This window comes from Sinocyclocheilus grahami, unplaced genomic scaffold (assembly GCF_001515645.1).
Source record: "Sinocyclocheilus grahami isolate Dianchi unplaced genomic scaffold, SAMN03320097.WGS_v1.1 scaffold142.1, whole genome shotgun sequence".
NCBI lineage: Eukaryota > Metazoa > Chordata > Actinopteri > Cypriniformes > Cyprinidae > Sinocyclocheilus > Sinocyclocheilus grahami.
This window is the reverse complement of record NW_015505321.1, coordinates 1,452,323-1,467,902: the sequence shown is the minus strand read 5'-3', so window position 1 is coordinate 1,467,902 and position 15,580 is coordinate 1,452,323. Positions and strand designations below refer to the sequence as shown.

Here is a 15,580-nt window from a genome sequence, read left to right as displayed (position 1 = left end):
ATCATCAAATTTGAAATGTAACGCAGGGAATTCTGGGAATGTTAATTTACAGTTTTTCGCTGTAAATTATACGGTCTTTTTCACTTCCAAAAACGGTATACTACCGTAAAATTAATGTCCGATACATGTAATGTTTAATACAGTTTTTCACCGTATATAGTAGGTGAATTTACCGTTAACCATTTAACAGGTTTTTAATGTAGCATTTTTACAGTCTTTTGCCGTTAAATTCATGGTCATTTTTTACAGTGCACAGCAAAAGAGTAATTCCCGTTCACAAAATTGAAATCACAAATAATACTGATGAAAAAGAACGGGTTGAATGTTGAACACTCGTCACTTCCAAAAACGGTATACTACTGTAAAATTTATGTCCAATACATGTAATGTTTAATACAGTTTTTCACCGTATAAAGTAGGTGAATTTACCGTTAACCATTTAACAGGTTTTTACTGTAGCATTTTTACAGTCTTTTGCCGTTAAATTCATGGTCATTTTTTACAGTGCACAGCAAAAGAGTAATTCCCGTTCACAAAATTGAAATCACAAATAATACTGATGAAAAAGAACGGGTTGAATGTTGAACACTCGTTACCATATAACTATAAACTAGGATAAAGTTCATCAGCATGCATTGATTAATCCCATGTTGCAGCAAAAAAAAAAAAAAAATGCGACCAAATGATGTCCTCCTGCAACTAACTGAGAAAGTTAGTCGCAAAAGAGCGACCAGTGGGAAGAATGAGTCTAGAGCCCTGATTTGCATAAAACATGACCGAACAATCTTCATATTAGGTCTTTTTAAGGATTATTATTGGTGCTCCATTATTAATATTGGTTCATATTATTATCAATGTTGAAAACAGTTCTTAATCAGTGTTTAATATCATGATACATTTTTTTCAGGATTCTTTGAAGAATAGAAAAAGTTAAAAGAAACAGCATTTATTTTGAAATAGAAATCTCTTCCTACATTATAAATGTCTTTACTGTCACTTTTAATCAGTTTAATGTATCTTTGCTGAATAAAAGTATGAATTAAATATATATACAGTGTATATATACATATATATATATATATATATATACACACAGTATATATAATACTTCTTATAGGTCCAATTTGCTTGCAAGCTTTCACAGACATTAAATATATTACAGTTGGCTTGTGTTCAGGTACAGTTTCAGTTTGCAACTTAACTTGCTTTGCTTAAGGAAAAGAAAGTAGTATTTGCAATGTGGAAACTCATTTTTGCATCAGCCTGAGCTCATGTTGTCTAATGACTTTAACACAGATGGATGATTAGATTGATTCCATACAGTTTTTTTGCCATTGCTTTTGCATGCAGTTCTATTGCACCCACTGAGTACTCTATTTTACATGAAAAAAAAAACAAGAATAGAAAGCTCATACAATAATAGCTTAACATTGACAAACTGATGAGCAACATTTGATTTAAAAAAAACAAGCTATTTTGACCTTGCAGAATCAATTATACATCTTCCTATGACCCAAATGAATACTGTGCCATGTATACACTTTATTTTAAGGTGTCCTTGTTACAGTGTAATTATGCATTTAAGTATTGATTATTATTAAATAAATACATATTATTAGTAATAATATTTCACTATATGTTTGATCAAATAAATGCATCCTAGGTGAACACACTGCAAAACAGATTTAGATTTTGACTATTATTAATTAATCTTTCAAATATGGTGGTGTGCATCACTCTTTATATACGTTCATGCTGTTTTTTTCTTATGAAGATGCCTACTAAAAGTTAAAGTAAGAACAATAACATGAATATAACTGTTTTTTGAAGGAGATAATTTACCCAGATATGACTTTCTAAACCAGTATGACTGTTAAAACTTTTTTTTTTTTTTTGGAGCTTGACAACATCTGACTCACATTCATTACATGAAGCACCACAAAAATTCTCCTAAAACCTCCAAAAAAGACACACAGGTTTGGAGCGACATGAATAGATAGTGAATAGATGATGACAGACTAGTCTTTATCTCTTCAGTCTTTTTGATTCCATTCTCTTGAATGCCGACGCCATCACAGTTTCCTGGCATGAATGTATCTTTTGTGCTGTCATTTTGAACCTCCACCCACACAGATCTGGATCCGCCACGCGACCTGGAAGTGCGAGACTCCACCGAAACCACCCTGGAACTGGTCTGGAAGAGGCCCAGGGCCAAGCTCTCCACCTACAGGCTAGCATTCGTCTCTGCCGACGGCCGACGGGAAGAAGTCGAGCTGCCTGTTACCGCAACCACCTATACCCTGAGCGGCTTGAGCCCTGGCATGCGCTACACCATCACCCTCGTGGCAGAACGTGGGCGGAGGAGAAGTGCTCCTGCCACCATCACCACCTCCACAGGTGAGCGATTCCTAGTGTAAAGCTGATTTTGTTTGCTTTTGTCCAACATGATAATGTCAGTGTTCTGTTTTCAGGTGTGGACAACAAAGATTGTGTTGTGAAATTGATCATAACTAACTGTTATATGCATTTTTTCCCTAAATATCTATTTAAAATCATCAGTTTTAGACCTGAAACATACTCTATGCAAGTACGTGAATACAAACACTCCTTTTTGTGTTTGATTGGTATGGCGTTATGCTCCAAAATCTGTCAGAATGCAGTTCGTTCTCAGTTGCATTCTCAACATGAATGAATTGCACATTGCAAAAACATTTTCATTTATTTTCTCTACTTGGTGAGCAAATCGGCGTGTTTATACAGTACCTCCTTATTTTTAATGTACTGTAAGAGTGCAAGGTTTTTTGTGTTTCAGCCACTTCCAATTATTTTTAGCTGGACAAAAACCAGTGCGTTCACAGGAAATGACGTATAGCATTTAAAAATAAGTTGGATAAAAGTATAAAACATAAGGAAACTGTATTGTCATCGCCAGTGCAATGCATAAGCACATGTTAAAGCATGTTAAATGAAAATGTCCTCTCCCTCAGGCCATCCAGGGTGTGGATTAGTTTGTTTCTTCATCAGAACAGATTTGGAGTAGCATTGCATCACTTGCTCACCAATGGATGCTCTGCAGTGAATGGGTGCCGTCAGAATGAGAGTCCAAACAGCTGATAAAAACATCACAAGTAATCCACACCACTCCAGTCCATCAATTAACGTCTTGTGAAGTGAAAAGCTGCGAATTTGTAAAAAACCCTGCAAACAGGGTTCTAAAATATGAGTTCTCGATCCATAATATTGGTTTCTCCAGTGAAAAAGGCATCTCATTTGAACCAGGAGACAAATATGCACAGATCAAGCACCATTTACAAGTGGAAGCAGTCCAAAATATTTCTAAACAAATAGGTCGGTGGATTTTGATGTGAGAGGAAAACCGGGGATGCACTTTTTCACTGGAGGAAGCATAATTATGGATTATGTACATTTTGGCCAGAGGTGACATTTGAAGTTAAAAATGCCTTGATGGATATTTTCTTACAAACATGTAGCTTTTCACGTCACAAGATGTTAACTGAAGGACTGGATTACTTGTGGATTATTGATATGTTTTTATCAGTTGTTTGGACTCTCATTCTGACGGCACCCATTCACTGCAGAGGATCCATTGGTGAGCAAGTGATGCAATGATAAATTACACCAGATCTGTTCCGAGGAACAAACAAACTCATCTACATCCTGGATGGCCTGAGGGTGAGGACATTTTCATCTAACATGCTTTAACATGTGCAGGCCTGATGGTGAGTACATTTTCAGCAAACGTTTATTTTTGGGTGAACTATTAGTAGGTTCAACAGATCTGCATACTTGTAGTGCATTGGCCAAGTATTCACTTCTGCGTTTGTGCACTTGAGTAAAGTATGTTTCTGGTCTTAATTTATGACACTGTGTCCAAACCAGCTGCAACACCATAAAGGACGGAAGCTCTTTTATGTAGGGTGACCATCCGTGCCATTTTCCCATTGTCCTGGCCAGGATTTCTATATTGCCTAAAATATCTAGGTTTTGGCTTTGTTTGCGTGTGCAGACCGATCAGTGTATGACATTAAAATACCATACAGACGGTTCCTTATGCTTTCAAAATGCTCTCGAGGTATTTTGATGTCATACACCGATCGGTCTGCACATGCAAACAAAGCCAAAACCTCTAGAGATATTTTAGGTAATATAGAAATCCTGGCAAGGACGCACGCGTCCTGGGAAAATGGCACGTATGGTCACCCTATTTTATGTAAATCTGAGTTTCTGGAAAGCCCCACCCACAATGCAATCTCATTGGTCAAAATTCTGTATGTTAAACATCAAGTATGCCCAATTAGCTGTAATTGTGTGGATTTTCATTTTCAGGAAACTTAATCTGTTGCACCTGGTAAGGGAACAGTGTGAGGCTTTTTGCTGATAAACCAAGCAAACCATCTAGAAGATGATATTGGTCTTGAATGAAGGGATTTGCACGTGCTATCATGTCGTTTCCCAAGTGTCATATGTTTTTGTCTTTTTCTTGTAGCATCTTTCACTTTTTATCTAGCGAACACATTTCCTGAGCTCGGTTCAGCCAAAGGCACCGATGACAATGTCATTAGCTTTGTGTCTCTCGACAACTCAGAGATCCCGTTCTCTGGGAGCGGATACGAGGATCCCACTGGCACCTTGACTCTGTCTAATGTCACATCCGAAGGATTTGATCTTGTGTGGGAGTCAAATAAACACATTGGCTATGATAGTTACACTGTAGAACTTAAAGATTTCTCAGGGAAATGGAAGGAGGAGGTTCATCTCCATGGGGAGGTGAATGACACTAAAATCCGTGGCCTAAAGGCTTCCACGGAGTACCAAGTAAGGCTTTATGGAATATCCAATAACCAAAGATCTTCAATACTAGAAGCAGTTGCAGTTACAGGTATAAACTTTCTTTTGGGTTTCACGTCATCTGTTTGATTTAGCGCCATTGCAACTTTAAGAAATGTACTGTAAAACGTTTTTTTGTGAAACTCATAGGTTTAAGAATGGAATGACACAAGTTTTGCATGACATACAATATGCAACTGCTCCCATTTGTCATATGGTAGAGCGCAAAGACGTGCATGATGATGCATCAGGATATGGATGTGTATTTGGGCTGGGTGATACAACAACAAAAAAAATTGTATACTTTGATACTTTTCAGACTTTTTAACGGTATACAATATTTTTTACAATATTTAATTAAAAAAAAAATTGTTTGTTTTTCAATAAGAGGAGCCATCATTTTAACAATCATTGTATCCAAATTTTTTTTTTTTTTTACATAAATACATAAAAATTTCATGCAGGAACTTTCATGACTTCCCTGAGACAAATATTTATTGATTGATTGATTGAATTAATTTAATTGATATTTCTTTTAAGTAATATTTACTACAATATTTAAATAAATGTTTAACTTTTAACCAAACATTTTAATGCCTAAAAATTACGTACATATAGCCTACTATATAAAAATGCCATGCAGAGGCTTCTTGACTTCCATAAATCATATTGGTTCAGGCATTGAACTTTAATGCTGTTTTTGCTATTGAGATATTTTATTTTATTTTTGCTTCTTTTTTTCCAGTATTTTATATTTTTGCTTAATATGTATATTTAGCATATCACCCAGTCTAGTGCACATAGCTGCTTATTGGCTCAGACAAGGAGATCCACAATCCACAAGTTTTTGCAGTGGTTCAAATTATTAATCCTCATAACAAACTAAACTGTGTGGTAAAAAATGCATGAAAGGCTGATAAGCACTGAATATTGTTTGTGACTTGCTAAAACTCTCAAAATCGACTTCATGCATGTCCTTTTCTCAAAACATCTTGAAGTCTGCATGGATTATCCATCAGCCTGAAGCATCCCATGTACTTCCACTCTAGTGGACTACTTGGAAACTTCAGCCATTAATGGCTCATGGTCATTAATGTCAGATGTTTTCAGATACATGCATGTAGACTGAAATAAGCGGTAACATCATTTGCATGTGAAATGAGATATATTGCATGCAGTGTAACTCAAACCTCAGCTTACATTGAAAAACTGAGGGGCGAATTCACTAAGAAATGTTTCTTTAAATACTCACTTCACAGTGCTATTGCTATGCATTTCGTATAATTTTCTTTTAGTTTTTTTCTCTCTTTGAATTTTGGCGTACAATGACAAATACCAGTGTTATTTTAATATCAGTGAGATAATATTAGCCTAGTTTTTATTTTTGTATGTTACGTTTTCATTTTAATTTTCGTCAAAGGTATTGTAATTTGTTGTGTGTGTTTGTCATTTTTATTAGTTATGTTTTTTTGTCTATATAGGATCTTTTCATTTTTTATTTATAATATGTGTGTGTGTGTGTGTGTGTGTGTGTGTGCGCGCGTGTGTATGTATATACATTTTAGTTTATAAAAATATATATTTTTTACATTTATTTTATTTTAAGTAACATATTTATTTATTTTTATGACAGACATGAGGAAATACTCATGTTAAAGTGCTTGTTTAGTGAATTCGCCCCTCATGGCACTACAGTTAGAGTATGATTAACCATCACACTATTTAAAAACAATTATAAAATGTACTTTTGATTATTTCAAAAGAAATGAATTTGCAGTTATTTATCATGCAAATCAGAAAACCACCTCCCAGGATAAACAGGAGATTAATGGTAGATTACTTTTTTTTTTGTGCAGTTAGTTAATGATTATTTAACCTCTTGTTTTTACAGGTAAATCTCTGCTAATTTTGTCTTGTCTTTAATCTCTGACCTTAAAAACACTGAATACTTTCCTCTATAGCACCAAAGTCTACCTCTCCTGATGTTGTTGCTTTGACCTTCACAAGTGTTTCAACAACGCTACCAAGCCTCCATAAGGAGGTTCAGCCATCAGTCTCTACCTCCACTCTTTTAACAGAGGATTTTAAAGCTGAAGCCTCAGGTGATGAACTCGAGGACCCGAATCAAGGGCCTCCGGGTGACCTAAACGTCACCGATGTGAGCAGGAATAGTTTGAGGCTGTCTTGGTCAGCTCCTGATGGAGCCTTCGATAGCTTCATCGTTGAGTTGAACTCAACATCAAATAAGTCCAAAGACAGTGTTATTGAAGTGTCTGGAGAAGCCAGGCAGGTCCATGTAGATGGACTGAACCCTGACACGCTTTATGAGATTACATTGTGTGGGATGAAGGAGGGCGAGAAATCCCAACCAGTCAATGTTCACATCAAGACAGGTACATGGACATGAGCTTCAGAAACCACAGTCATCCGTCATCCACTCATTCATTCATTCAAAGTCATTCTTAAAAAGTAAAAGCTATCCCTTGGGAGCAGTTCTGCAGGCGTAAGACGGTTGGTGGAAAAATAGTGTTTTTACACTAAAAACCAAGTCCTTTTGACGTCACAGTTCGGTTTATTTGGTTAGTTTAAATTATTTTTGGGTCCACACCAAGAAACCACACCTAGTTTGCTTGAAAAATGGCTGTGGGCTTTGGTTTATGTGGACTACCATGACTATAATGAAAGCAGTCCAGTAGAACTGAAACACTGTTGATAATTGTCTGCTGTCGCACTTGCGAGTGTCATTTTGTGCATGCTAAATATTTAGTTGAACACTAGCATTAAAAATTTTGGGGTCAGTAATATATGTAAATTTTTTTATGTTTTTATTCAACTGGGACACATTAAATAAGTGTTATTTTTTTAATATACTTTGATATACTCTTAATAGTTTTGTGATTATCATTTTGAATTTAGATTTTATTTGTATATATTTTTTTAATTTTCATTTTAAGTTTTGTTTTTGTATATATATATATAATAGTTTCAGTTTTTAGTTTTAGATCATTTAGTTATTTTAGTTAATTTACTCAGTTATTTAGTACTTCAACTTAAACTGAACAAAAGTGATAAATGTTTTTATAAAAAATATTGTATCTTAATTAATGTTGTTATTTTTTAAATAATGAAAATGGAATAATGAAATTTTATTAATTTTGATGAATTTTTTTTTTATGGTTTTAGTTTTAGTTAACTATAATAACCCTAAAAAGTGAAAGTAAAGACATTTATAATGTTACAAAAGATTTCTATTTCAAATAAATTCTGTTCTTTTGATATTTAAATTCATCAAAGAATTCTGAAAATAAGTATCACGGTTTCCAAAAATGTTAAGCGTCCCAACTGTTTTCAACATTGATAATTATCAGAAATGTTTCTCGAGCAGCAAATCAGAATATTAGAATGATTTCTGAAGATCATGTGACACTGAAGACTGGAGTAATGATGCTGAAAATACAGCTGCGCATCACAGAAATAAATTACATTTTAAAATATATTACAATAGAAAACAGTTATTTCAAATTATAATATTGCATAGTATTACTGCTTTTACTGTATTCTTGATCAAATAAATGCATCCTCGATGAACAGAAAAGACTCATTTTAAAAATCTTACCGACCCCAAACTTTTGAACTGTAGTGTATATTAAACATCAAATATTGTTCAAAATGCATTTTCTCCAATCAAACCCATATTCACTTAACATTTTAGTTACTCCCCGAGATATGATCTCAGTACCTCTAGTGCCGCAAAACACTTGCAGAATTGTTTCTGTACTTTTCATGAGAAGACTCCCCTTGGGATTATAGCATGATACAATGAATATAATGTTTTATCTGATCATTCTGGATGATTATTTCTCAACATGAATGAACACCGTCTCTCTGTGCCTCATGTCTTTATCCATATCATTTCATTCCATCTATTAACTGTTTTATCTGTCACTACGTTACGCCAGTGGCACTGGCAAGTTCAGCTCATTTCATTATGCAAATGTAATTAATTTCAGTGACAATAACTCATGTCTGATTTCTTTGTCCGTCAGAGGAGCAGAGGCCGCAGATTGGCAGTCTGAGTGTGTCTGATGTGTCTTGGGATAGCTTCAATGTGTCCTGGACCATTGAGGATGACTCTGCCTTTGACAGTTTTGTGATTGAAGTGGCAAATGCAGCAGGTCCAGAAAGACAGGACCTTTCGGTATCTGGTGATGCACGTAGTTTATGGATGTCTGGGCTCAGTCCCGACACGTCCTATATAATTACACTGTACGGAGTGCATCAGGGCTCGATCCTGGGATCGATCTACACTCAAGCAGCTACAGGTACCCTTGCTTACTTGGATATCCCTGCTGAAAAAGAGGTGCACTTTAGCAGACTTTTTAAACAGTAATTATTACGGAAATATACTTCAGGGCAAACTGAATGTAATGTTTTCATTTTCACATTTGCATTTAGAATTTAGAATCATAGTTTAAATTTATATTAAATGCAGTTAGTTGAAGTTATATATATATATACTGAATAAAATAAGCACTTATTAGCAGTGTCCCTATATTTAATTAATTATCATAAATATTATACTAATATTTCACATATTAACTGAATATATTTCAGAATATATATGTTACAATTATTTGCATGGTACGAAATGTTACAAATATACATTATTAATATAATGCTTCAATATGAATAATATATTTTGTATTGTTTTACATATTAAATATACTCTTACACTTAATAATTATTATAATATATTGATATTATATTACTATAATACTTCATATTAATAATTTTACATAATAAAATGATGCTTAGTAAAGTAATTTATTATCCTAAATACATTAATATTTGATTAATATTATATTATCTTCAAGTATTTTATTTTTTTTAATATATAGGTTTAAGCTTTGGCACACACTACAAGTGCACATTTAGTGCAATTAAGTGCACTTCTTTTTCACAAAGGATGGGACATCCATTATCTATCATGCCTTCTTTCCTTCACCTTTTCTCTCTTTCCAACCTTTTTTTTTCTAGTTGGGAGCTGTGGTGTCAAGCAGGCGCTTCTGTGCTTTAACGTTTCCTTTTAATTTTTCACGAAACCCAAACATCTTTGTTGCATGGGGCCGTTGAGAATGATGAACGAACACTTAATGGTGTCCATCATAATTTGTTGATTGTGAAATGACTTCTTTTAACAAAGCTAACTGATTGTCACCTCTACTGTTCCAGCCACTGTGTCGGTCTGTCCTCAAAGTCGATTGCGTTGGGGCACAGAATATGTTGTGTTTCCATTCATTTCCTTCCACTGAAATCAAAGCTTTGTGTTGAACAGTAATCATTGTCCAGCATTATCCTATCATCCATTTCATCCAGCTGCCCAAATGCATGGCACCAGAACCCATCTCACACATTTACCACATTGTGGTGAGTTTTGATGAGCTGCAGTGATTGCAACATATTTCATCCTCTTACATAGAATTTCATTCACTTTGTTGTGATCTCATCATCTACTTGCATCATTTCAAACAACTTTTGATTTAATATTGAAGCAATGTGCAAGGTCCATTTTGATTTTTGTTGATTTTGAGGACTTTCTATGTCTGGGCTTCCAAACATTTTTTGTCAGTCAAACCTTTGGCCTAAAATATTTTATGAAGTAAGTATATTTTATAGGCAAGGCAAGGAAAGGCAAGTTTATTTGTATAGCACATTTCATACACAATGGTAATTCAAAGTGCTTTACATAAAATAAATGAAAAAAGAATAAAAAAAATAATCACAACAATAAGACAAGGAATTTAAAACTTTGAAAATTATTAAAAAAAAATAGATTTAAGAGGGTTAAAATGAATTTAAAACAGTTAAGAATAGAAAATGATTATACATAAAATATAGTGCAATCAGTATAGGTTAATATTTCAATAATTTAGCAACATTTTTGCATGTTCACATGTCTCTGATGCTGGTTAATCATCATATGATATGCAGGTAAACCATTGAAAATTAAATATTTTTGTATTGAAAATATATATATTTTTATATTTTCAATGTTTTAATTAGATTTTTTTATTTTACAATTATTTCTTTTAATTGTAAATTTGTAATTAATTAAAAAAAATGTAAAAACCTTTTTAAGAAAAAAAAATCAAATTAAAAGATCATTTTAAGTAAAAATCAAAATTAAACAATTATTAAAAGTTATTCAGCTATTATTAAACAAAACATTTTAACTTTCAAAAAAAAATTAAATGAGTTATTTATTGGCTTGATAGCTAATCTTTCACATTATAACACTATAGATCTTTTTTTGTTTGTTTTGTTTTAATTATCAATGCTTTAATGTAATAAAAGTAACAATATGATTTAGCGAACAATAAAAATTCATTAAACAGTATTTTAATAAATTATAATAATTTTTTTTATAAAATATCACACTAGTTGAAATAATAGGTAATTAAATATTAACTAATAATTACATTTAATAATTAAATAATCAAATGATTAAAATAGTTTAATCGTAAAATAGCATCATCCAAGCATTATCTTATACTGCGCATGAAATGCTTCATATGCACTAACCCAGAATTCTTGTTAACCTGTTTTGACACTACAGTGAACAAAAACAACAAAACAGCCTCAGAATTCATAACTAAAAAAATACATTCTTTTGTTTTCTTATCCTTTTTTAACATTTGTTCTGCTTTTGTTTCCTGCCCAGCTTTCGTGTTTGACATCCTGCATCTGCAGCGTGTAAGCAAAGCATATACAGAAAATTAAATGATTTCTGTCTTATACTGAGTATGTTCTTTAATATCAAACAAATTATCATTTTTGAATTGCCTTATTTATAATTTTTTTATGATATTCATTACAAAAGTTATCATCATGAAACCTAATTTACATAAGAAAGCATGTTATGCTTGCATGCAAAAATAAATATGCTCTGTTTGCATGCTGCAGACGCGGGGTATGGGAAACAGGCCTAATCCGGCAAGGTGCATCATAAAACTTAATCCATAATACTAGTCAGTATTCATAGCAGTTCTTACAGGAGAAAAGCAATTTCCTTTAATTAATCTGTCATTAGTTTCTCAGTTAAACAGAAATAATACATGCAAATTATGCATATTTTACAGGAAGTGCAACTGCGCTATTCCAATAACCGTTTCTCCCTTTAGATAGTGCTCCAGTGGTTGGCAATCTGTATGTTTCTAATTTTACATCAGAGAGCTTCTCCATTTCATGGAATGACACGAGAGGAGATATTGAGAGGTTTATCCTGGAGATTATAGACTCTAGCTGGCAGCGGGAGCCAGTCGAATATAATCTGTCACAAAGCACACAGTCGTATGAAATCACTGGGCTACGGCCGACTACTGACTATATAGCTTACCTCACTGGAGTCGTGAAGGGAAGGAGAACAGACTCCGTCAGTGCTGTCGCCACCACAGGTAACTGCAATTCTCTCGTTTCCTTGCTGTTTTCCCCCGTTTGTTTATATTGGAAATGATAAATCAGGCCTTAAAGGAGTACAGTAGTTCAACCAAAAGATCACATTTACTCATGTCATTCCAAATCCGCATGTTTTCCCCTTCTTCATATGTTGCAAATCTCTCTAAAATGGATCTATATAACTCAAGGACTAGAAGTCTTACTGCTGAAGTCATATGATAGCTTTGTGTCAGAAACATGCAAAATTGAAGATGTAAATCACTGAAACTTTTACCTTCTGCTTGTGCACGTTGAAATCTGGTGCCTCAAGATGTTGCGTCAGGTTCGACTTGTACATGACACTCGTGACTAAATGAAGTCTGTTACGCACAGCTAGCTAACAGAGAATATTCTCATAACGTTCTGGCAAGGATCTCTTCAAGTAATGTTTATTCAAAGTTATCTGGTCTGTAATAACGTTCTCAAAGCATTAGCACAAAAACTATTTATACATCATTCATATTTATGGATTTTCATCTAATTTTCTTGTTTTAGAACATTCAGAAAAATAACATTTTCCTACAAAATAGGAAAATGAAATGTTCCCTTAATGTTCACAATACACTCTCAGAAAAAAAGGTACAACAGCTGTCACTGGGGCGGTACCTTTTCAAAAATTAGGTACTTTTAGGTACTAATATGTACACTTTAGGTGCTTATACCTTTAAGGTTGCATTATGGACTCTTTTGGTACAAAGGTGTGCCTTTTGAAAAGGTACCGCCCCAGTGACAACTTTGTACCTTTTTTTCTGAGAGTGTAATGTTTTTAAAGCATTTTGAACATTCAGAGAACACCGAAATAACGTTTTCATACTTCATACTTCTTTTACTTAACTTAATGGAAATTTTTACGAACATTGATATTTTTGTTAGTAGTGGACATGGAGTATAGTGCACAAGTTGTATGCAGTATTTTTAGTGTTTTTTGTTTGGTCAAAGTTGAAAACGTTTAACAGTAATGTTCCCATAATTTTTGCAAATTGATAAAATGGAATGTTCGCTTAACATTCGCAATAACAAGAAAAATGTTTAAACATTTAAAACACTGGATGTTTTGAATATTCAGAGAACATCATAACGTTAATAGAACGTGCATTCAAAGTTATCCGGTTTTTAATAATGTTCTCAAAATGTTAGCACAAAAACTTTATTTATATATTCATGTTTTTAAAAACATTTTAGTTGGACGTTCATCTAATGCTTTTAAATATAACTTGTTTCAGAACGTTCAGAGAACATTCAAAAGTAACATTTTCATAATGCAAAATGAGAAAATGGAATGTTCGCATAACCAAGAAACATTTATTTTTTTTCATTTAAAAATTGACGTTTTGAATGTTCAGAGAATGTTCTGAAATAACATTTTGGGAACATTAGTAGAACGTTCTTAGAACATATTTTTGTTAGGTGGGGAAAATAGTGCACAAGATGTATGCTCAACTTTCCCAACTAACAAAAATATGTTCTCACAATGTTTTGTTAACATACCCATTAAGTTATGAAAACATTTACAATGTTCAAAAACATCCAGGCTTTTTTTAACATCCCATTTTGCAAACATTATGGGAACGTTACCGTTAAATGTTCTCTGATGGTTCTGAAACAAGTAACATTTAACAAACGTTGGATGACTGTCCAACTAAAATGTTTCAAAAAAAAAAAATCTATGAATGTTAAATAATTTAGACTTTATTTAATTTAATTGAGTACATTATTAAAGAATTTTTTTTCATTTAAACATTGACGTTTTGAATGTTCAGAGAATGTTCTGAAATAACATTTTGGGAACATTAGTAGAACGTTCTTAGAACATATTTTTGTTAGGTGGGGAAAATAGTGCACAAGATGTATGCTCAACTTTCCCAGCTAACAAAAATATGTTCTCACAATGTTTTGTTAACATACCCGTTAAGTTATGAAAACATTTACAATGTTCAAAAACATCCAGGCTTTTTTTAACATCCCATTTTGCAAAGAAAAATTACTTTTATTTATTACTCCAATATGGCTTCATTTTTTTTACAATATATATGTATATGTGTGTATGTGTATACAAACACCCACACACATACATGTATATATTTAATTATAATTCTGAGTCCTGAGTTGAAATTGTTTGCTGTGGCAATTGACTGCAAACCACAGATGCTTTTTATAGACATTAAAGCAAATAACCCAGCATATTCCTACTGTATTAAACTTCCAGTTTTCACTTGTTTCAGCTGTCGTTAAGTTTCGTAACAATACCCAATACTCTTTTTCATTCATCCAGAGCCGAAGCCTAAATTGGGCCCCATTGTGGTGTCTGAAACACGGCCGAATAGCTTGACGCTGTCCTGGAGCACACTGTCAGGCCACTTCGATGGCTTTGCTGCTCGTGTCACTGACCGTGAGCAGCTGTATGATGTTGTAGAGCTCAGGCTGTCAGGTGCAGAGAGGAACCTTACTGTCACGGGTCTTATGGACTCTACGGTTTATGATATAGTGTTTTATGGTCTGTCTCGTGGCCGTCAAACTCCAGCAGTTTCCTTCAATACCAGTACAGGTACTGTGCAAGTTTTTCATGCTTCTATCACAACAAATCAGAACTTTGACAGAACTAACAATTTTTGCATCCGGTTAGAACTAGTTGCAAGGAAATTTCTGAAACTGCCTGTGACTATTTATTTATTTAGCATACTTGCATGTATGTAATAATTTACATGGTTACTTTAATAACTCTATAGGCCTTTTTACACCAAGTGAGATTTTGTAAAAATATAAAACTGGATCCTCTTGTCTGTGTCCAAAACAAAAACAGATTTAATTTGTATATATATACATATACATACATACATACATACATACACACACACTTTTTTTTTTTTTCTACTTACTGGTTTGTGATAATTTGTCATGTTGGTCTTGGTGTAAATAGATCTTGAAAAGCTATTTTTTTCCCTTGTGGTTTTGCGTTGTATTCAGTGACCTGAGATTTTAGTTTCAGGCGCTTTCGTAGACAATAGATATATTACAAATGGCTTGTGTTCAGATGCAGTTTCAGTTTGAAACTTAACTTGCCCTGCTTAAGAAAAAGAAAGTAGTATTTGCAATGTGGAAACTCATTTTTGCATCAGTCTGAGCTCATGTTGTCTAATGACATTAACATTGCACCCACTGAATGCTCTATTATTTTACATGGAGAAACCAAGAATGCAAAGCTCATACAATAGCTTAATACTGACAAACTGATGAGAAA

General features: G+C 33.5%; 1 protein-coding gene across 1 annotated transcript in view; it reads left to right on the top strand.

The window, feature by feature from the left end:
* The window catches only part of LOC107591511 (tenascin-like), a 58,468-nt gene that overhangs the window by 30,296 nt on the left and 12,592 nt on the right, over window positions 1-15,580 (top strand). The window contains 6 exon segments of the mRNA XM_016280668.1: window positions 2,116-2,397; window positions 4,508-4,900; window positions 6,810-7,241; window positions 8,895-9,170; window positions 12,030-12,340; window positions 14,602-14,887. Coding sequence (XP_016136154.1) covers window positions 2,116-2,397; window positions 4,508-4,900; window positions 6,810-7,241; window positions 8,895-9,170; window positions 12,030-12,340; window positions 14,602-14,887 — 1,980 coding nt within the window.